Consider the following 23,890-nt stretch of genomic DNA (forward strand, 5'->3'; position numbering starts at 1 on the left):
CTGAGAGAGTTAAGATGGCTGCCGATTGAGGCAGACGTTTAGAGGGAGCTCTCCGTTCCGCTTGAAATAACTTCGAATTTCCTATAGAGATTATGCCTCACACCAAGCGGAAAGCTAAGTTAAGGGAGATGTCGACATCATCACCCTTACCATTGCCAGCACAGCCACGGATTTCTGCCTTCTTTTTGTCGGTATTTGCGATGACGCCGGGCGAGCAGGCCGCTGCAGAAGCAGACTCAGAGCGGGAGTCTGCTCTGCTGGCCGAGGTGATATCGCTGAGCCCCGGCGCTCCTAGCATCCCCTCTCCACCTCAACATTTGTCGTTTGTGGAAGCCAGAGGTGAGGGTATGACTGCCAATATTACTGGAGAAATATCAGAAAGTAAAATTGACTTTGTTCAGGCGTGGCCTTCTACCCTTAGGCCAAGGGGGGACTCTGGCAGAATTCCTACCCTGATTTCAGAAGGGCTGAGTGGTGGAATCCCGGCTGTGGGGGGAATGGGAGAACACAAAATGCTGGAGAGGCAGATTTTGTTTCAAAATCCATCTGAGATAACGCTAAGTTCTCTTTGGACAGCAATAAAATCACTGGAAAAAGCGATTGTTAATCTAACTCAAATTACTGGAGTCACAACAGCGACTGACAACATTTGAAAGTTTGATTTCTTCAAATAAGAACAATCTGGGAAATTTAGAAGCTCGGACAGTAAAATTAGAAGAAATGCAAAGATTTATAAGAACTGAGATAATAAATGAGAAAATATTGGAAATCATTGAGAACTCTCAAAAATATTTAAATCTCCGGGTATACATTTTCCACAGATGAAAACGATACCACCAAGATGTTTATGGAGTATTTATCCATATTCTAAAAATACCTCAGCAAGCTCTGCCTGTGCTTTCTAAAGCTTATTACCTCTCCTCAAGAGGTTCTGCAGCGACTTCTATGGAAAATAAACCAGTGGTGGAATCATTAAATTTGACCGAAATTCTAGAGACAACTTTAGAAACAATGATATCTGTAAGGTCAAATTTATGTTTCGTTTGTATTTCCTGCTGACAGTGACACAGTTTTGTGTTTATATCTTAGACACAGTCTGGAAATGTTTCACGGAGAAAAAAATCTGGATTTATCCAGATTTAGCGAAAACACCACGAGAGGAGAGACATTTCTTGCACTAAAAACAGAAGAAGCGGAAGCTAAGGGGGCCAGATATTTGCTTAAGTTTCCATTTAAATGTGAGATTGGGTACTCTAATCATAAATATATTTTTCTTGAAGTGCCCCAATTCCGGATGTTTTTGGATTCACACCACCCAGAGACCACAGTACCTGGATAGGAGAATTAGAATGTAAACAGATGTAGCCTCTCATACTGATAATAATAATTGGATCCAAGTGTTCCTATATTTCATTATTTACTGCTTTATTTCTATTAACTCTCCCCTATTTTCCTGACAATACAGATATGTTCATATTTCTTTAATAATTTAAAATATGTATTGTTATGGATTACAAATGTATCTGTATGCAATTGTTATTTCTTGTATAATACTTGAAAATGCATAAATAAAAAATAAATAAAATAAAAAGGTTAAGACTTTTCAGCTTGGAGAAGAGAAGGCTGAGGGGGGATATGATAGAGGTGTTTAAAATCATGAGAGGTCTAGGATGGGTTAATGTGAATCAGTTATTTACTCTTTCAGATAATAGGACTAGGGGGTACTCCATGAAGTTAGCATGTGGCACATTTAAAGCTAATCGGAAAAAGTTCTTTCACTCAACGCACAATTAAACTCTGGAATTTGTTGCCAGAGGATGTGGTTAGTGCAGTTAGTGTAGCTGTCTTTAAAAAAAAAAGATTGGATAAGTTCTTGGAGGAGAAGTCCATTACCTGCTATTAAGTTGACTTAGAAAATAGCCACTGCTATTACTAGCAACAGTAGCATGGGATACACAGTTTTTGGGTACTTGCCAGGTTCTTATGGCCTGGACACTGTTGGAAACAGGATGCTGGACTTGATGACCCTTGGTCTGACCCAGTATGGCATGTTCTTATGCCATATCAAACTGTAACCCCTCCAATCTTATCACTATTCCCCTTCTCCCTCCCTCTTCTCTTCCTCTCGTGCTCCCTGTGGAATGCAAACTATCTCCAAGAAGCTTGCCTTTATTCATGACCTTTTTACCTCTCTCATTCTCGTCATCTCCTTGCCTTAACGGAGACCTGGCTTTCCCCTGAGGACATTGCTTCAGTTGCTGCTCTGCCATTCCTCTAGAAATTGGTGTGCCTCAGGGCTCTGTCCTGGGTCTTCTTCTCACAATAATTCCAACTAATTCCCTTGGTGCTCTGATTTCCTCTCATGGCTTTCAATACCATTTTTATGCTGATGACTCCCAGAGTTACCTTTGTACACCAGACATTTTAGCATTGCTGCCTGGATGACCCGCTACCACCTTAAACTCAACATGGCCAAGATGGAGCTCCTTATCTTTCCCCCCAAGCCCACCTCCTCCCTTCCTCTGTTTCTGTGGATAACATGTTCATCATCCCGGTCCCATCAGCCCATAACCTTGGAATCCTCTGACTCCTCTCTCTCCTTCTCTTCACATATCTAACACTGCTAAAATGTGTCATATCTTTCTTTATACCATTGCCATAATCTGCCCTTTTGCTTAACACATTACAACTCTCTCCTCCAGCTTAAGACTATTAAAACCTGCTCCTCACAGGTCTCCTGGCAAGCCACCTCTCCACTGCAATCTGTCCTAAATTCAGCTGCACAATTTATCTTTTGCCAAAGATACTATGCTCACGTAACCCCTCTTCTGAAGTCACTGCATTGACTCCCTATCCACTCCCGTATATAGTTCAAGCTTCTCTTTCTCACCTACAATGCCATTGCTCTGCAGCACCTCACTACCTCTCCTCTCTTATCTCTCTACACCCTTCCTCGTGCACTCTGCTCAGATTAGTCACTCCTATCTGCACCCTTCTTCTCTACTGCCAATTCCATACTCCATGCTTTCCACTTGGTGGTGCTATGTGCTTGGAACAGCCTTCATGAACTGGTGTGTCATGCTCCCTCTCTTGCCATGTTTAAATCCCATCTAAAGACCCACCTTTTGAAACCGCTTTCAAATCTTATGTCCGATTGTCTGCTTTTAGTCTTGTTAACTAACTTTCTTTTCTTTTTAACCTGTCTTGCTTTATACCCCAAGTTTCTTGTCCTGTATGTTTGCCTTATTTTATTTATTTATTATTTATTTAACATTTCTTTTATACCGATATCCGTTCGCACATCGTATCGGTTCACAGTGAACAAAAAACCATTGGGCAGTGCCCGTACATATAACATATAACAGATAACATAATATAATATGATGAACTAGGCAACATATAAATAAATATTTGGGAGGAGCCCTTACATATAACAGGCATCAATGGGTAGATGCTATGGAATATAACTATAACTATATACATGAAAGTGCAAAGTACAAAATCATCAGACATAAAGGCGTTCATACCAAGATATCAGTATAACATTCATAGGGGGGTTTTATGTAATAGGGGGTGAGATGGAGTAGGCTTGCTGAAAGAGCCATGTTTTAAGTTTCTTTTTGAAAGTGGGGGTATAGGTCTCTATGCGGATATCATGGGGCAGTGAGTTCCATATGGTGGGGCCGGCAAGACAAAAGGCTCTGTTAATAGTGGAGGAGAGTTTAAAAGATTTAATAGATTGGGCACGGAGTGTTCCTTGGAGAGCTGGGCGTGTAGGTCTCTTGGAGGTACGAGGTAAGAGGGGGGGGGGGGGTTAAGCCAGTTGAGGTTGGAATTTAAAGCTCTATTGAGCTGGGCCTGCCTTTTTGTGTATTTCTATAGCACTGTGTATATCATGTAGTGCTTTAGAAATATTGAATAGTAGTGGTAGGAATGCTATATATAATTCTGGAGACTTTACCTTCAAAAGGGTATATACCGGATGGAGACAGTTCAAGGGGTGGCTACTAAAATGGTTGGTAATCTTCGTTCTACAACATATGGGGACAGAAAGATCTAAACAGCATTATCATAGAGAAAAGGCAAGATAGGGGAAAATGGAGGTAATTTAAATGTCTCTAAAGTTTCCATGCACAGGAGGTGAGCCTTTCAACAGAAAGGAGACTCTAGAATGAGGGGATCATGGGATGAAGGGGAAAGCATAGATTAGAGTAATACTTTAGGAAATTTTTGTTTACAAAGAGGGTTATGGATGCATGGAACAGCCTCTCCATGGAGGTGGTGCAGACAAAAGCAGTACCTAAATTCAAGAAAGCATGGGGTAAACATAGGGGATCTCTGAAGGAGTGATGGGAATTATAAACCTGAATTAGATGGGTGGAATGGCAGAATAAATAGAAAAAAAAATATAGCCTAAGTTTGTATCATTTCTATCTATCCTCCTCAGAAACCCATATAGGTTCATCCTCCCTTTTCTGAAAAAGGGCAGAAATATTCTGCACCAAAAGAGAAGCTGCTGCTTCAAGGAACTCCAGACTGGCTGGATCAGATACCGAACTGGTACCTCCACTATAATCTTTTCTGGCATCTTCCTCACTGGTGCTACAGCTGCTTTCATGAATAGATATGATGTCTGAACCAGTACCTCTGGTCTCTGCACAGATGGTGCCTTAGCGTGGATGCCACTAATGACACTCAAAGGCCGGGGTCTGGGTAGATCAGGTGGGTTGGCACCCTGTGGAAGTTCCATGCCATCAACGAAGATGGCACTTGCTCTGATGCAGTCCCACCTTTCCTTGGTGCTTACAATGGCCCCACAGCTACATAACCCTCTCTGCGTACCCATTTCAGTTTTTTCAGCTTCGATGGGGCCTGGCTGGCTTACGTGCCCTCTTCCATACCTCCTCTATCTCCAAGCACTTTCTGCATCTTGCTCATCTCCAGACTGGAGGCAGATCTGGAAGCCAGAACCAGGTAGGTGTGTAGGTGTATGTATGTGTGTGTGTGTGGGGGGGGGGGGGGCAAGAAACACAAGGAGATTCTGCTCTTGGAAGAAATCGCTCTAAGGTCCGAATTAAAAACCATGTTTAACCTCAGGTGCTCTTCTGAGGACCCACATTTTCCAAGCTTAAGACTGCTGCACTCTAGAAGACACATGATCAAAATTGTAACAATTAGCCATATTATGGTCGGTGCTAACATACTTACAGCAGCTTTGCGGGAATCCGTAATGGACATCCAACTGATGGCAGCAGTATAGCTTTACCAGAGGTAAATTTGTCAGACAAATCTGATTAATTTCTTTGATTGGGGGACCAAACAGCTGGATCAAGGGAGAGCACTAGATCCAGTGTATTTGGATTTCAGTAAAGCCTTTCACACTGTTCCACATAGGAGACAAATAAATTGAATGCCCTTGGTATGGAACCTAAAGTGACTGACTGGGTTAGACACTGAGTGGGAGGTGACAAAAGGTTAAAGGTAAATGGTGTTTACTCTGAGGAGAGGGTGTTACTAGCGGTGTTGCCTCTGTGATTGGTCCTTGGACCAGTTCTTTTCAACATTTTCATAAGCGACATAATGGAAGGATTGCCAGGAAAGGTTTGTCTTTTGCCAATGATAGCAAAATTTGTAATAGAATGCACAGCCAGGAAGGTGTAGAAAACATGAGGGATCTAGCAAAGCTTGTGGAATGGTCTAGGGTTTGGCAGCTAAGATTTAATGCTAAAAAAATGTTTAGTAAGGCATATAGGATGCAAAAACCCAAAGGAGTGGTACAGTATTGGAGGTAAAATTCTTCTAAGCACAAAGGAAGAGCGGGATCTGGGGAGGATTGTATCTGATGATCTTATGGTGACCAAGCAGGTGGATAAAGCAACAGCAAAAGCCAGAAAAAAACTTGACTGCATAGGACAAGGAATAGTCAGCAGAAAAAGGGAAGTGATATTGCCCCCATATAGGTCCTTGACAAGACATTATTTGGCATATTGTGTGCAATTCTGGAGACTGCACCTTCAAACGTATATAAACAGGATGGGGTGGGTCTAGAGGGTGGCTACTAAAATGGTCAGAGGTCTTTGTTCTTAAGCAAAAGGAGTTAGACCTAAAGATCTAAACATACACTCTGTATGAAAGGCGAGATGATAGAGACATTTAAATCTCTGAAAGGTTTCTATGGACAGGAAGCATGCCTCCTTCAACAGAAAGGAGTTTCTAGAACAAGGGATCATGGGATGAGGTTGAAAGGGAGAAAACTCAGGAATAATCTTAGGAAATATTTCTTTACAGAGAGGGTGGGGATACATGGAACAGATTCTCCATGGAAGTAGTGGAGACAAAACCAGTATCTGAATTCAAGAAAACATGGGATAAATACAGGGGATCTGAAAAGTAGTGATGGGAATTATAATGCTAAATTAATTGGGCAGATGGTCAGACTAGATAGGCCATAGTGTCTTTTTCTGCTGTCATGTTTCTATGATAGAAGCCTTCTTTAGTCTTTCCCCAAACATCGGCGAAACTTAACTTCAACTTTTTTTTTTTTTTTGCAATAGTACTTAAAAGTGCTGTTGAGGCAGGCCTAGATTTAGACATAGGCAACTGCCTAGGGCATCACATTGTGAAGATTAAAGAGAAGCCTGCTTGCGCAGCATCAAAGAAGCGCAACTGTGGCACTCTGCCTATGGGTACAAAAGTTGTAAATTTGACCCTGGATGTGAACTTAACACTGTGAAGAAGTATTTCTTTCTCTCTGATAAATACACACCAAAATAGTTTAACACAGTGTTTCCCAACCTTTAGAAACCCGAGGCACACCTATATTAACAAAAATGTTGTGGTATACCATTTTCCATGGCGCAGGCAGCGAGGACAGGAGACAATTCATATAATCAAAAGAAGAGAGTTAGGGAAGCATTTTTAGCCTCACCAGTCTCTTCCAAATTTTAAATCTGGAAGAGATTTTTATGCGATTCTAAGTGATGAGTCTTGGGAACTCCTATTGGCCTGCTGAACCTTTTTAGTCCAAGGGAAAAAGAATCCTAGATAAACAGGAAACCACTGATAATACACAATATAAAAATCCTGGGTGTGCGTGTAGTGGGTTAAAAATTTTTTTTTTTAATATTTCTCTATGTGACCTCACATAGCGTGTCTGCAAGGATACAGACTACGAAAGCTACAGGCTCAGAGCAGAGCTTTCAGCAGCGGATGTTTTTTTTTAAATCATTGGTCACTAAGAGATGTTTCATGGGTTGCTCCCGAGTCTGGAACTAACACAAAGGGTACACTCATCTTGTGCAGTATGATATGAACCTTCCAGTTCTATTTATGCTGGTAAAGTCCATAAATGAAGCCCACGCTTTAGTTGAAAGACCGGCTAGGTAAGGGTATCTGACAATGTCCAAGGTCACATAGAGAAATATATATAAAAAAGAATTTAACCCACTACACGCACACCCAGGATTTTTATATTGTGAACCTTTTTAGTCCAGCAGGGCCTTCATTACAATGGATGCTGGTATGTCAAGAGAATACTCCTAGGCATTTGCCAAGCAGCACCTGGGAGGAGGCATGGACAATAACTACATATACGAGAGATCTTTTGGCTTTCTCCAGAAAACATCTTATTTTATTTATTTATTTATTTAGCGGCTTTTTTATACCAACATTAAAATACACATCATATCGGTTTACATAATAACAAAAATGTGGAAAATACAAATAACAGTGGGAGGGGAGAACTGGGAGCAGGGGGTCGAAGAGGAGGACCCCAAAACTAAAGAGAAGGAGAGAGGCGAAAGGAGCGGTAACAAAAGTTAACTAAAATGCAAATATACAAAATATACAAGAGTTACGGGGTAGCAGGGGGTCATGGGTGAAAGTTGTAAGTGTACAAGATATTCAAGGGTTACAGAATACAGGGAGGTCATAGGAGTTAGTCCAGGAATGCTTGATGGAAAAGCCAGGTCTTTAGCAATTTTCTAAATTTAGAGGAGCAGGGTTCCATACGAAGATTGGGAGGTAGATCATTCCAATGCGTGGGGCTGGCAATTGAGAAGGCACGGTTCCTTGTGGCTGAGAGGCGGGCTTTTTTAAGAGAGGGAACTAGCAGTGTAAATTTTTGAATTGTCCTAGTGGGGCGGGAGGAATGTGCGGGTTGGAGGGGTTCATTGAGCCATGCAGAGTTGTGGTTGTAGATAGCTTTGTGTATAATGGTGAGGGTTTTGAACAGGATACGGGAGGAAATGGGGAGCCAGTGTAGGTTTTTAAGGATGGGGGTGATATGGTCTGATTTGCGTGTGTTACTAATCAGCCTTGCTGTGGCATTTTGAAGTATTTGGAGAGGTCTGATGGAGGAAGGAAGGCCAAGGTACAAGGAGTTGCAGTAATCTAATTTAGATAAGGTGGCTTGGATAACGGTTTTGAGGTCGTGGGTATGGAGGAGGGACTTGAGCTTTTTCAAGACCGTGAGTTTGTAAAAATCTTCCTTTATAACGGAGGTGATGTGGTTTTTGAGGCTCAGGTGTGGGTCAATTAGGACACCTAAGTTCCGTACAGAGGGTTGTGAGAGGAGAGAAGTGGTCAGAGGGTCTGTAGGTGTGTCTAGCTTGAAGGTTTGGTGGTTATGGATGAGGAGGAGCTCAGTTTTAGCAGAGTTGAGTGCAAGTTGCATGGATGTGAGTAGGGTGTTAATAGAAGTAAGGCACTGTTCCCAAAAGCTTAGGGTGGAAGCTAATGACTCATGGACAGGGATGATGATTTGGACATCATCTGCATAGATGTAGAATTTGAGTCCAAGAACCGTTAGATGATGACAGAGGGGGAGGAGGTATATGTTAAAAAGAGTGGAGGAGAGGAAGGAGCCTTGGGGTACTCCTTGGGGGAGAGTGAAGCGTGAGGATTCTGAGGTGCCCAATTTTACAGAGAAGCATCTGTTGGTTAGATAGGATCTGAACCATAGGAGTGCAGTGCCTGCGATGCAGATATCAGTTAGGCGGGCAATGAGAAGGTCATGGCTTATCGTATCGAATGCCACGGAGATGTCCAGGAATGCAATAAGGAAGTTTTGGCCTTGGTCGAGGCCGGTGAGGAGGAGGTCTGTGAGGGATAGAAGGAGGGTTTCTGTACTCAGATGTTTACGAAAGCCAAACTGAGCAGGGTGGAGTGTGTTGCTGTCCTCAAGGAATTCCATGAGCTGTGTGTTAACTACCTTTCTCCATGAGTTTGGAGATGAAAGGCAGATTGGAGATGGGTCGGTAATTGGTTGGGTCTTTGGGATCGAGAGAGGGCTTCTTGAGCAGGGGTTTGGCTATTGCGTGTTTAAGGGGGTCAGGGATAGAGCCTGGCATAAGAGAGGTTCTGCTATATTTGTTCAGTTTATCTTCTTTAAACACCCTACTCACATCCATGCAACTTGCTCTCAACTCTGCTAAAACTGAGCTTCTCCTCATCTATAACCACCAAACCTTCAAGCTAGACACACCTACAGACCCTCTGATCACTTCTCTCCTCTCACAATCTTCTGAAGAATTCAGCAAATCTGTGAGAGTACTGATGAGATTATGTTTGAAGAACAATGAATGCACATAGGGTGTTAGAAGAGATACTAATCTTATTAGAAATATGCAGCCCCAACATTTTTGGTTCATTTATTCATTTTTTGGGATGGGGGGGGTCATTTTTATTCAGTTTATTTATTTTTTGGTTTGGTTCATTTGCCAAACTACAAAAACACAAAAAATAAAAAATCAATAAACAAAACAAAACAAAACAAATAGGCCTCCAGTGGCCCTGGCTCTTACTTTCAGATAGAAATAAATTGCCCAGGCTGGTCTGGCACCAGTGCTAAGTTCTAGGTCTGGACTATGCCCAGTGCCAAGGGCTAGGCCCAGGGACAGGTTTTGTGATGAGGCCTAGGCCAGGGCTGGGGACAGGACCTCCTCTCTATAAAACTGCCAGAGCTGGGGAGCTCCAGTCCTGGCCCCTTCTTACTCCATTCCTGGATCCTGTTTGTAAAAGGGCAGAAGTGGTGTCCAGTGACTCCTGCCTGGGTCCCAGTACTTTAAAAATGGCACCATCCACCTGGAGGACAGTGCTGAAGTGATGTCACTTTGGTGCTTTCATCAGTGCAGCCAGCGCCATTTTGATTCACGGCCATAAATTTCTGTGATCAGACATCACAATAGTGCTGGCTTCACCAGATGAACGTGCCAAAGTGATATCATTTCAACATCATCCACCAGGCAGATGGTGTTATTTTTAAAGAAGATAAACTGAACAAATACAGCAGAACCTCTCTTATGCCAGAGCAAGAATACACAAAAATGCTATATTCTTTGATTGGTTATTTATTTCTACCTTTGCTGTGGTAGAAAGTTGCAGCTTTGTTTTTATTGGTTAGTGATTACATTGGTTGAGCACATTTAAGATTCCAGGAGGAGGTTTTCTTGTCTTTTCTGGAGCACCCGTGCCATATAGAGATGTTATTAACATCATTCTGAGGTAGACAGTCTCCTTGATTTTAGGACTTTTTAATTGTTATCTGGTTTGATAGTTACCTTGTTCTGTTATTTTTCTAGAATTTGTAACCCTTGAAGCAGGTGACAGTTGGCTGCTGAAACTTTGGCCTTTGTTAGGGTCTTCAGACAAACACATAGTTCTACACAATTTGTCCTTATTTGTTGCATTTTTGGCATTTGTTAGAAACAAATGCAAATAAAAAATGAAACATAACATATCTGTCTGAAGTTAGCCAGATATTCAGTGGGATAAGTGTTCTGCTGAATATCCTCGAATAAAGTTATTCCGTAAACTCACTCAGTTAACTTTGAAAAATAACCAGTTATGTTTAAATACACTGGTTAAGTTTCAAAGTTATCCATGCGCCTGGATAACTGAATATACTCAAAGACGGTAACTTTCAATGCTACGAGCAGGCACGTGGTCTTTGGCCCGCCCCCAGGGATGTGGCCATTTTATAACAGATGCGTATGCACGTGTATGTTATAAAATAGCTTCACCGAGTGCAAGCCTGCACGCAATTTTAAGTGGACGTGTGCCTAATCGTGCAAATGTCGCTTCTACCGCACAAGTGGGGGAATTTTAAAAGCCACTCACGCTGATGCCATTGGCCGTTTTCCCAGTTAAAGGACTTCAACCCCCCCACCCCCCCCCTAATTTAATAGCCTCCCTTCTCCCATTGGCCCTGACATTTAAAAACTTCGCTGATATGCCTATATTTTTTTGTTTTACTACTTACACGTCAACCATAGCAGAAGTAATGCAGTAGGAGACTCCAGTGCACGCCTGCATGCATATTTACACACAAGTATCATGATTAAATCCTGGAATGCCCATGCCTTCCAAGACCACATCCATGCCCCCCCCCCTTTTTTTTTTTTTCTCATTTGTGTGCGTAGTGGTTAGTGTGCATGCATCCAGCTAGCTTTTAAAAGCCATTCGTCACGCGCCAGCTCAACATTCATGCATTCCTTAATTTTGGCGCTTGTCGGGCTTTTAAAATCCACCTTAAAGAACATAGGTGGATAAGTGCTTACACAAAGAACAAAAATGGAAGCCAAGTGAACTTTGGAACCCAATCCCCTCCTCCCTCCCCCCACACACACGAGGCCAAGGTTGGGTCTGACTGCCCAATACTCCTTCCCCTCCCCCCCAAGCCCTCCCAAAGATTGCTGAAAAGCCTAAGAACTCTTGGGCCAATCACCCAGATGAGAAAGTAGTGCTAAGGAGTTCCAGGCTGAAAGAAGAATCATACAGAAACTCAGAGTTGGAGACGTTGCTGAGATAAGAGAGAAGAGCTGCTTTCTGAGCAAGTACCAAGGAGGACCTAACAGAGAGGGTTCCTGATCTGACCTGTTTGGGAGGGCAGTTATTGCTTCTGAAAGACAGATTCTTTTTGTGACTTTTGAACTCTGAGTTGCTGTTTGGTACACTAGCCATTAGTGTATCATTGTTTTAGACTTTGTTTTTCTTGCCATCACTGCCAGTAAAGGACATTTATTTTAAACAGCTTTGGAATCAATATGGTACTTTTGTGCTTTTTACTGGGCTGATGAGCAAATGCCCCTGAGAGGAGAAACCCTGAAGGGTTTCTCCTCTCAGGGGCATTTGCACACAGGGGGAAAGACATTTCTTTTCCCCCTGTGTGGGAACCCCATGAAGTAATGGGATCTGTTGCAGGTCGTGAGCCCCTGTGCCCGGGAGCAGATCGGGTCAGAAGCTACATTTGAGTGGCGAACCATTGGGGATCACCACTCAAGGCTGGACTTAGGCATTTTATGTATTAAAGTAGAAATTTCAAAGTTTATCACCTTTGCTGATGTTTCTATAGTGCTGTGAATTAGCACACTATAATCCCTCCTCCATGTTTTTCTAGATTTGTATATCAGCCATCATAACAGGCATTACCAGTATAGAAACCTTCATTGCCTATTTAATCTTGAGCTTCATATGATAACCTAAACACGAGGGAAAAATATCAAAGACTGTTGTGCATTACTGTCTCCCCCTGTAGATGGACATCAATCAAATCCACCGACAGGACAATGCCTACGGCAATTGCTCCTTTTGCTCAATAACAATTGCAGAGACAAATTGGCAAGATCCACAATCAGGTCGCTGTTTAAATTTGATAGTATTTACCAACAAACTATGTTATCTTTTGTTAAAAGGTTTATGTAGGGAGAACAAAAAAGGATTCATGTTTGACTTACAAAGCATAAGAGCTGCATAACAAACAAATAAGAAGTGCAAGCCCCCTTGGTTTCACATTGCCTTGAAAATAATCATTTGCTCGAGGACTTATGCTGGGGTATCTTAGAACAGATGCATCAACAACAGGTGATTGTGTGAATCGGTTGAACATCTGTCAATTTGGGATTTATTTCCTCAACACAGTAATCACATGGAATGAATTTAGATATAAAATAGTACTCGATAATTTGATTTTTATTTTTAGACATTATAGTTTATTTTGCTATACAACCCATTCTTCTAGCTAGGTTACTTCCGGTTTTGATTTGGTGCCAAAATGATACTAGATGCCGGTGTTTGAAAGGTAAGCAAAGCTTATAAAAAGTGCTGAAGAACAATGGTACTGACTTTTCTCATTTTATAACTTGTTCTATAATCAACACATCTGTTACAGTGACTTGACTATCAAGATTACTATTCTCATGGCCCCCTGATACAGAAAAACAATTTCAAAACAAGACTGGGTGGTTGGACAAGCTAAGTTCACTAAGAAAAAGTTCTTTTAATTGCATAAAAAATACACAAAAAGTATTTATTGGACAATGCTTAATGAATCCACATGATTAATAAGGCAATGAAAGTTTCTATACCAGTAGTGCCTACTATGATGGCTGAGATATATATATATATATATATATATATAGATACATTGAGGAGGAATTATAGTATGCTAATTCATTTTTTCCTCTACACTATTCTCACATCACTGTGTATTTTGGAGTCTACAATGCTGTATGCATCTTTTCCAAAAGCTATTTTTCTTGCAATTTAAATTCAATATTAATTTTATTTACAATATTATGTGACAAGTTTAGCATATATAAATGTCTACATTCTGAAAGGCAACAAGAACTTTTCCAAGAAAAAATAAGAGAATGATAGCACTATTTTAAGTCAAGACAATATAACATTTCACAGGTAAAGTGTGCAACTTAAAATTCTTTACTTGTTAGTCATATGCATGATAAATATTGCATAAATTTGTATTTTAAATACTGCATATGTACAATATGAAAGATTAACAATAAAAATGCATTTGAACATACACTCATGTGTGCATTTGCTAATCTGTATTAGAACAAATATGGTAACAATTACCAGCTGATTCTAACAAATAGTACATCAGACTTCAACACCTGATGTGTACTAAGCTAAAAAGATTGCTGAACTTGGCTGCATTCCCATCACCATGCTAGAAAGACATCATGGACCTAAGAGTGTTGCTGTGTTTCCCTGTACTAACAACTTCCCTCCCACCCAACATGCTTTACTATTTAGGTCAGTGAGTCATAGGCATTTTGATTCCGGTGCTTGGACCACCAGGAGAAAAGCCCAGCTCCTTTCTGTCCCAGAGATTTTGAGAGCAGTGCATCCAATATCTGAGGACTTGGTAAGGAAAAGGTTTTGAGGGTTGAAAGCCTTCAGGATGAGCACTGGGGGCCTTCTGGGAAAAAAAATATTCTGTCTTGGGAACGAGAATGTCCAAGCTTTTGAGGCCCACATACAGATGGAAAGTAAAGTAGTCCTCCTGAAATGCAATTAGCTTTATAGTATTATGTGGACCACAATAGGCCTGTTAGGTATCAGAGGATATCTAATAAGCCTATTTACATATGACTGTCATCTTTCTATCTATGAGCATTAGAATTATCACACGGCAATGGTAAAATGCATGAGGATTTCGCATTACCAGCCTTAAAAGATGGGACATTCAGCAATGTAAACTTTAATGTGTAAATGTGTATTAAGACAAATACTCATTAGCAAACATAGGCCTGGATTTATCAAAATGCGATAAGTATCGCATGCGATAGCAAAAGGGGCGTGTTATGCTAATATACAGTTTATCGCAATTTGCGCTAATTACCTATGCAAAGAGCTAAGTTAGCGCAAATTGCAATAACATTTGCGGACTTTGCGATAAGTGCCATACCTGTTGTATTCCCTGCATTCAACCACTGGGGGACGAGAGAGTGAGAGAGAGAGAGTGAGAGAGAGAGAGAGACCTCCCTAGAAAGGTATTTGTATGTGAAGATTTGATGACCAGAGAGGAAACTCACCCAAAGATGAGATTTCTGCAATGTTCTCTCCACCTAGCTTGATGGTACCCAGGTAGAGTGTCCATCAAGCTAGGTTGAGAAAACCTTACACATATATCTTGGAGTGAGTTTCCTCACTCCGAAGGTCATCAAATCTTCACAAGTGACCACTGTTCTGTTCGTACGTCTCATGTTGAATGTCAAAGTGGCCCCTAACCCCCTACACTAATACCTAAACCTCACCTCAAGTTACTATGTGGGCCTCCCATAGGGATACAAATACCTATCTCCCCAGATGGCTCCATCGGTGCTCCGGGAGCTTTAAACCTACTAAAACAGGCCTTTCAGGAGACATTGCGAAATGCGCTAACACCTTACCGCCCCGTAACGCAAGCTATCGCATGGCTTACTGCTACTGAAAAAGGTGTAGTTAAAATTGGCGTTAAGTCTATGCAATAGCACTTCGCAGACTAGCAAACCCAGCCCACTCCCGCCCCTAACTCCTCCTCTTTTTCGGATTTGCATCGCACCATATGATATGGTGCTATCGCATGCATTAAAGGCATTTTCACATGCATTAAGGGCCTATAGCATGCATTAACAGGGCTTTTCGCATGCGATAAGTCCTTAACGCATGCGAAAACGCCTTACCGCATTTTGATAAATGACCCCCATAATTGCTTAAGAAAATTAGAAAATTATATGGGAAAACATTCAAAAATTGCCACAGGAAACTAGGTGCTTTGTTATAAAAAAGCAGATCATTGTTGACCATTCTCATTGGAAAATTGACAAAAGCATTGCTGGATACTAACATAACATTTTTTTACTCTATTTACTTCCAAGCTGTAAAGCCTCCAAGTTTATAGTCCTTGTTCAATGTAACTTTCTTGCTCTCTTTCTGATTATAACTTATTGTTCTGTTTTTTGGTTATAAGTTTCTATCCCTCGTTCGATGTAAACCGATCTGATATGGTATTCAACCATGAAGCTTGGTATAGAAAAATGTGAAATAAATAAATAAATAAACAACAGACCTGAATCACCCAATCACTTTCTATCCTAATGAAATATCAGCTAGATGCAATTTTGAAGTACTGTTTAAACATTGCAACCCTATTACCCAAAATATTACTCAGCAATAAAGTCAGATATTAAAGCAATTTACCTCAGTAATATGCTGGTCTTTCATTCTTCTAGACTGCAAAATAAGAATACATAATGAATCGAAGTTTACACGATTTAAAGAGCATGCATAGTACTTGCATATTTTCTAATATTTTAAAAGCATCTTTAATATAACGTATACCTTTTCTTGAGAATATGCAGCTTTGAATTCTTCACTTTTTTCATTCATTTCTTCATCACTCCACTCCCAGTTTCCATCTTCAGTCTTATGGAGATGACCACTGGAGCCAGGCACTCTTCTAACCTATCAAAACAGAAAATAGTTGTTCTTTATTATCTGACATCCATAAATATTGTGGGCACCATTGTTAGATTTTACTAAAGGCTACATTAGATGGTTAAATTAATTTCAGCTGGACAAAATCCAGGATTTCAAACAGTTCTTAGCAGTGAATAATCAGTGTACTATGTCACTGCACTCCATAGAAATAAATATTTCCTTTATTCACATGCTTGAACATCAGTCCTCAAATGTTACAATCAAAGGTGTCTTAAAAAAACTATACTGTAATAAAGTTACCACACAAAATGAGAAAACAGAAAGGGGACAATATTCAGCCGCGGAATGATTAACTTGTCTGGCTAACTAGCAGTGCTGAATATATCTTGCTAACTTTAGGACAGCCCTACGGCTCGACCACAGTTAGCTGTATAAGTTAACCAGCTAACCCTGCTCCTCCCTGGAACACCTTCCTGCCCACTCCTGACTTATCCGGCTAAATTTTAGAATTTAGCTCGATAAGCGCTCAAAATACCTGGATAAGCCATTTAGAAGGATAACTATTACGCTATCTGTCTAAATGGTGTTTGAATATGGATCTCAAACTCTAAATAAACCTCTTATTTTAACACGAACAACTTCACAGTAACAATACAATGTTATACATAAAATGCAACATAAATTATTTAGAGATGCCTACTGGAAAAAAAAACAACATGCAGACACTAAGACAGCACACTGGACAGCATTTATACAAAACAAAACAGCCTAAAGAAGCACACCAGAGCACTCAATTACTGCCCTAAACCATAAAATCAAATACCCTTCTGTTGCCATCTTGCTCTTTTTCAGAACCTGACATCATGCTTTTTTTCCCAGGACTCTGCTCAGCCTACTTAAGCAAAACAAAACAGTATCAGACGATTCCTAAAAACATCTTGACAAGCATTTATGAGACTCATGAGATTGCTGGAAGCACAGCATGATAATTAGCAGCAGACCTGGTTGTTTAGATTATAATCAGTTTTCCTTAATTGTTCCAAATTATTGAACTAAAAGGAAGAAAAGCAACCAGTGAACGTTTCTGAAATGTTACGAGTTTCTTACAAGAAAACAGACAGTTCTGAAGCAGTCAGACAAATCTCTTTCAAGTGCAAATTCTAAAACAACAAATACCATTGCTCTGTTATATGTTAGGATGCCCTGGTTAACTCTGCCCAAACTTGACTAACCATTTTGTCATCCGTTTATAGATCACTCAGCTATTAAATGCAGAAGAATTGTGTACTACGTAGTACCAATTTTTACATAGCTTCAAATTACATTAATCCTCATTACGTTTTACTACTGCTACTCCATGTTCTCTCTGACCTTATCTACGTGACATTTTAAAACAACTTCAACTCGAGTGTTTAAGAATACATCCTTCCACAAGGCTTCGAGGACAAAAAAGTTAACACACTATAAAGATAGGACCATTTCATGAAGGTTCCCAAATGATGATTAAGGCTACAAATAATCAATATCAATTTTCTAACTTTGCGCATTGTGATAATTATTTCCAAGCAGTCCAATGTACTACTTATGTTAGATCCCATAAGACAAATGCATTTAGCAGATCCAATCTCAGTCCATTAAGAAGAATTGGGCTATGAAATATTTTATTTTAGGAAATAATCCTTTTAAAAAAGGGGACACTGTCTCCCTCAAAATCTTTTAAAATCTCATTACCTCTAAATCTCCTAGGTTTCACTCTGTAAGTAATGCTTGAAGGCTACCCTATGTGTTTGTGTACAAAGAATGCCAGATCCACATACAGTATGCCATGTTAGTATGAGTGATGGGTTTGTAAAATTTCTGGTGGTGCCTAGTTTGATATCTTTTTTCCCTCCCTTCCCCATCGATCCAGAGGTCTCACGCTTTCACTTTCCTTCCCACCCATACACCTCAACTCTACCATTTCTCATCTATCCACCACCAACACTGCCCCCCCCCCCCCCCCCGGAATCCCAGCAGGAAGACAAAGGCATTTGATTACCTTGTACAGCCTCCTCTATTAAGTGATACCTATATATCTTGTTTGCTGTATAAACTAAACTATGCAGTGATAGCAGATCCTCAGTCTACAAGACATTGTACAATTCACACCGCAACCTAAAAATGGAACTGCGCACACAAATAAACTAGGGGAGGCTACATGGGTTACAAAGTGCATAAGCACAATTCTCCTCCTGACAGAGTAGGATTGGGGGATCAATGGAAGGGAGGTGGCATGAGAACTTGATTGGTGGAGGTGGGCATGGAGTAATGGGTTGAGGATTGAGTAACTCCCCTCCTCCCAGTACTTCTGACCGGCCTGTGTGAGCCAGCTCCATAGTGCTGTTCATCCTCCTGCCAGCTTAAAGCTCAAATATTTGTGGAAATGACCCCTCCTTACTATCCACTGGTACTTTCTCACCTCTACCTGGCTTCCTGATATGCTGCTGACCTGGAGAAGCATATGCCAGATATATCTGAACCACTGAAATGTATGTACTGTTTAATCTATCCCTCTTTTCTAATGACCAAGTTATTCATTCCCTGTTTATTGTAACTTTTTTCTACGCCTGCTCTGTTAATTGGTTCTCCCCTTGTTCATTGTAAACCGGTTCGATAAGACTTGTCTTGAGCATCGGTATATTAAAAGAACTTAAATAAACAAATAAATAAATAAATAGTGATGTCAATACTTTGTGCCAAATAGCCTGTATAAAGGGGAGGCCCTTTTAGGCCACTAAGGACTGTGCCTCGTTTCTCCTGATGAAGCTGCCATTTTCCTCTGGTTTAGAGCAGCCTGGAGAAGCCAGGGCCTCATATGGTGATGTTATCACTTGGCATTAGATGGCATGTATAAAGGGAAGGTGCTTTAGGCAGGCCTCTGCCTAAGGGCTCGCCCCTTAGTGGGCAACTAGACACTGGCCAGGGGATGATATGAAATGCTGTTTAGATCAAGATACATTTGTTTGGCTTTTGAGATTGCTATTTAGCAATGTTTTGGATAATGTTGGAGTTTTGTATTGGTGCTATCCCCTTTATAATTAAGGGAGATATGCAGGGTTGCCTTTTTGTCCTGATGAACATTGTGTCAAATATGAACTGCAAGTGGGTTATATTAATTCAACTTCATAAAGGAGAAGAATTAACTCTTTGATGCTTTCATTCAGTACATCCTTAATTGCTGTTAATTACTGAGTCCTGGTATACAGAAAATGATACTTCTTGTTGAAAAAAGTCTGTCTAAAGCACTACTGCTATATGCAGGAAGCTCTTTCTTTGAAGAGTGGGAGAATGGTTCTTATCTATAGAAAGACAATTCATGTTCATAAATTATATTCCCTGGCTTAGGAATCATGATTGGACAATGTGTATAATATATCATCCTCCAGCCTCTACAACTGGAGAGGCAGTTTTGGTTTCCATTCTACTTAAGTACTGTGTTTAATAGGGAACTTTAATTTACATATAGATGTTACTTATTTGTGCCTGGGTGCTTTTGTCTATTATGTTATCTATTAACTGTTTGTAGTTGATTGGTTCCCCCACACATAAAGATGTCCATTAATCGCCCTATGGAATTATTTGCTGCTGTATAAAATGTGACCAGTAGCTTGAAGCCAGAAATACATTACATTACATTACCTGTGATGAGTTAGCAAATTGCTCGTACCCCTTTGCATTCAGACTATTCAAACATGGCCGTTCGGGTTCTTGCAACACAGGACACTGAACCCAATTTTCTTAATTTCACATGGCAGTTAACACTGATAAGACATGTTGCTTTGCTACAAGATTCTATCAAGCCTAAACAGCTACAATTCTCTATTCAGTAACTGACTAGTCACTAATCGAACTTTGGGGTTGGGTAGTACCAAGGGCTCCACCACCAGCACATATTTTGCTTTCTCTTTAGGAAGTTATTTATGGCACCCAAACATCTGCTGAGATTCACCCCTGGTAGTAGCGCATGTGTCGCAAGGCTGTCAAGACAGCATGCATATATTGGGTCCCTACATATTGGTGATGTGATTAAATTCGCTGTCAGCTTTGGTCTGTAAGTTAATTATTTGGGAGATTTGACCTTCAGGCACCTACACTATTATTGTTTGTAGTTCCAGACTGAGTTGACTGACTACATTACCTATCTCATTTTTAAAGAAGACTGAAGTATCCAATTGTGACTCAGTAGTATCTTACTCCCAAGTTGCACAGCACCAAGTCCTCCACTTTCAGCACGTGTATCAGCATTTTCTGCATGACATCTGCTAGTGTTTTCTTAAGTAGATCATTTATTGCATCCAAACATCTATTTGTTGCAATTCACCTCTAGCTGTAGCATGTATGTCATTTGGCCTTTTTTTTTTTTTGGCAATTTAAAGTTTGTTATACAATCAATAACCAGACAGACAATCCAAGGAACAAATACAATGAAGGTATAACACTGAACATTTTGTTCTGCAATATCCCACAAATTATTTCCCCCATTCCCATCCCTTATGAGGAAATACAATCCACATTAGTTCAAATCAGAGCTAATTAAAACAGTAAATTGAAACAATATAGCATCAACTGAGGTAGAGAATCAAAATAGAAACAGGAGATAAAATATATAATATAATATAATACTGCTAAAAAATAGCCATAAGAATAGAGAAAAGATTGAAATAAAACCAAAAATAAGCAATCAAGCATACACAATATCTTCAAAATGTGTACAGAACTACAATAAACCATTGCCCACCAGTTACCCCTATCTCCAGCCTAAGAGCTAATGCTAAATTCTTCCACTAAACATAGGGATCCCAAATCTTCTCAACTTTAAAGATATTAAGCTTCCTAAAGGCAGAAATCTTACTTAAGCAGTTATAGATGTTCCAATTTACTGCTGACTGCTGAAACCTGAGGACCCTTGGGGACTCTCCATGTGTAAGCTATCTCACATCTGGCTGCCAATAGCAGCTGTTGCATCAAAATTTGTAAATATTGGTCAGAACAAGTATTCCATATATTCAATAAAGCTTGTTTAAGCAGAGGGTGGTCAAAGTTAACCTTAATACATCATCTATCTTATAAACCTTAGACCAGTGTTTACTTATGACAGGACAGGTCCACCAAGCATGATAAAAGGAACCTACCATGCCACATTTCCTCCAGCACTTATCGTCTATGGTTAATAAAGTTAGGTGTAATTTCTCAAGCATTAAGTACCACCTAAGTAGTATCTTATATCCATTTTCAAGCAAGAATGTTGAGCCAGAACTCTTGCTAATATTTTTAAAAATCCCATTCTTCTTCAGAAATAGACTCTCCAATATCAGTTTTCCAAGCTATAAATATGTGTCTGTTTCAACAGTTCTCCATTTAAAAGGCTATACATTTTTTAAATACTCTAAACCCCCAGCAGAGGAGCAATAACCCTCAAAGAGGGACTTGACCCTAACCAAATCTTCTTTAACTTTAGTGATTCATAGAAAGTGACTAATTTGTGAATAAAGAAAAGTATTAGCTTCAGGGATTAGCATATCACAACAGGTCTCATACATTTAATATCTCTCCTCTTCCATGAGATACAAGCCCTGGTCTTGATGATTTCTGATATTTCCTCTAAGTTATACCCGGTTGAAAATCCATACTATGAAAAAGCAGCAGTCTATAGAAGTATTCTCTTCGTCTAACCAAGTTAATACACCACTGGTTCCAAATTTTTAATGTATGAAAGGAAGTGGGTAGAACTATCCTTAACGACCTTCATGTTCATTCAGGTTGCCACACTAAGGCTTTCAGAGGCAGTTCCTATTCAAAGACTATCCATTGTTTGACCTCTCTTCATGTGCTAGTCAACAATAGCTCAGAATTGCGAAGCAGCATAGTACCATAGAATATTAGGCACCTCTAGCCCACCTCTTAGTTTAGTCAAGTACATTATCTTTCGTGATAACCTGGGGGGGGGGTCCTCTTCCAGATAAAAGCAAATATACATCTCTGCCACAATTTTAACAGAGAATTGGGGATGGAGATTGGTAATGTCTCGAAGAAAATCTAAGAAATGTGATTTTTATCATTGAAATTCTTCCCATCCATAAGCCATTTTTTCCCATCTCTCTAAATCTTTTTTATAATTTTAAAGGAGAGAACATAATTATGGTCAAAAAGATCATTTATTTTCCTGCTTATATATATTCCCAGATATTTTATACACTGTTTGGCCCATTTAAAAGGGAACTATTTTCCTCAAAGGTTGTAGAGATGCCTCCAGAACAGAGACATTCAAAATCTCAGACTTTAAAGTTAATCTTAAATCCAGAGACTGCTAAAGTGATTGATCTCTGGAATTGCTCCCTCTAGGGAAACCTCTGGAACAGTTAAACTGAATAGAATATCATCCACAAGTAGCGATTGTTTATATGAAAACAGATCCAATTTGAACTCCAAGAATGGTATTGTCTGCTCCAGGGCTACAAAAAGATAGCAAATAATAAAGAGGAAGTAGACATTCCTGGCAAGTACCTCTGGCCACTGTAAATAGATCAGAATATCCAGTCACTTTCACACATGCCTGTTGATGATCATAACGTTTCTGTATCCACTTAATGAAAAACTGGCCAAAATTTATCTTTACCAGTGTCTTGATCAAAAATGGCCAATTAACCATGTGAAAAAGCTTTCTCTGCATCTACAGAGATTTGTGGATCAGTGGAATATAAATTTGTAAAATAAATAAATACAGAAAGAAGCACCACAGGAATGTTTTCCCTATGAACAGAGGAGATACCAGTTTTCCCTCACATTGTCAGCCATCATTCTATTAGGCATAAAACCAGCTTGATCTATATGAATTAAACTAGTGATAACTTTATTCAAACTGTCTGCTAATGATTCCTCAACCCTATATAATCGATAGAGAAATATGAATTGGGTGGTTTGGAAAACAGGTGTAATTTCACATTTTTGGAAAGCAATGTCTCCAGATGTCAATAAGATCCCATTTTGTATTAAAAGGTTTTAATTTCACCATATGGAGTTTAGATATTTGGCTCACTCCAGATGAGTTATCCAATTCCAGAAATCAGGTAAGATTGAAGTCACCCCCTAATATTAAATGACCCTCAACCCAAATTTCCAAAGATTTAGCTATGGAATTGAATAATCCACTTTGACTTATTTAGAGCAAACAAATTAACCAGAGTAAAGAGGTCACCTCCCATTTCAATTTGGAGAATAAGAAACCTAATCAAAAGATACACATAACTTTTTAAATTGAATAGCAAGATGTATAGAAATCAGGATACCAATACCCACATACTTCCCTATCCCTGAGGCAGCCGCAAAATATCTACGTGGATAATCACTCGAGGTCATTACATGCTCAATGTTTCCTGAGATGAGTTTCCTGAATACATGCTATTGAAACATGCCTAGAAGATAATTCTCTAGATAACTACCTTTTGAAATGGGTATTTAACCCTTTTACATTTATGGTCAATACCAGATATAGAGACAATGAGTAATGTAATATTTTCATGCACAAGAGCATTAGTACAAAGCTCTGAGCAAATATAGTTATACTAAAAAGAAACACAACAAACAAATATACATTCAGCACACCATACCCATTTCCAACATATATCTCAGC

General features: G+C 39.8%; 1 protein-coding gene across 1 annotated transcript in view; it reads right to left on the bottom strand.

The window, feature by feature from the left end:
* STK39 (serine/threonine kinase 39) overlaps positions 1–23,890 on the bottom strand; it is a 484,232-nt gene that overhangs the window by 172,559 nt on the left and 287,783 nt on the right. Inside the window, exons 11-12 of the mRNA XM_029605673.1 lie at positions 16,123–16,245; positions 15,982–16,014 (exon numbers count right to left, since the gene is read on the bottom strand). Of these exons, the coding sequence (XP_029461533.1) occupies positions 15,982–16,014; positions 16,123–16,245 (156 nt within the window). The remainder of the gene's footprint in view (positions 1–15,981; positions 16,015–16,122; positions 16,246–23,890) is intronic.

Source organism: Rhinatrema bivittatum, chromosome 6 (genome assembly GCF_901001135.1).
Source record: "Rhinatrema bivittatum chromosome 6, aRhiBiv1.1, whole genome shotgun sequence".
NCBI classification, from domain to species: Eukaryota; Metazoa; Chordata; class Amphibia; order Gymnophiona; family Rhinatrematidae; genus Rhinatrema; species Rhinatrema bivittatum.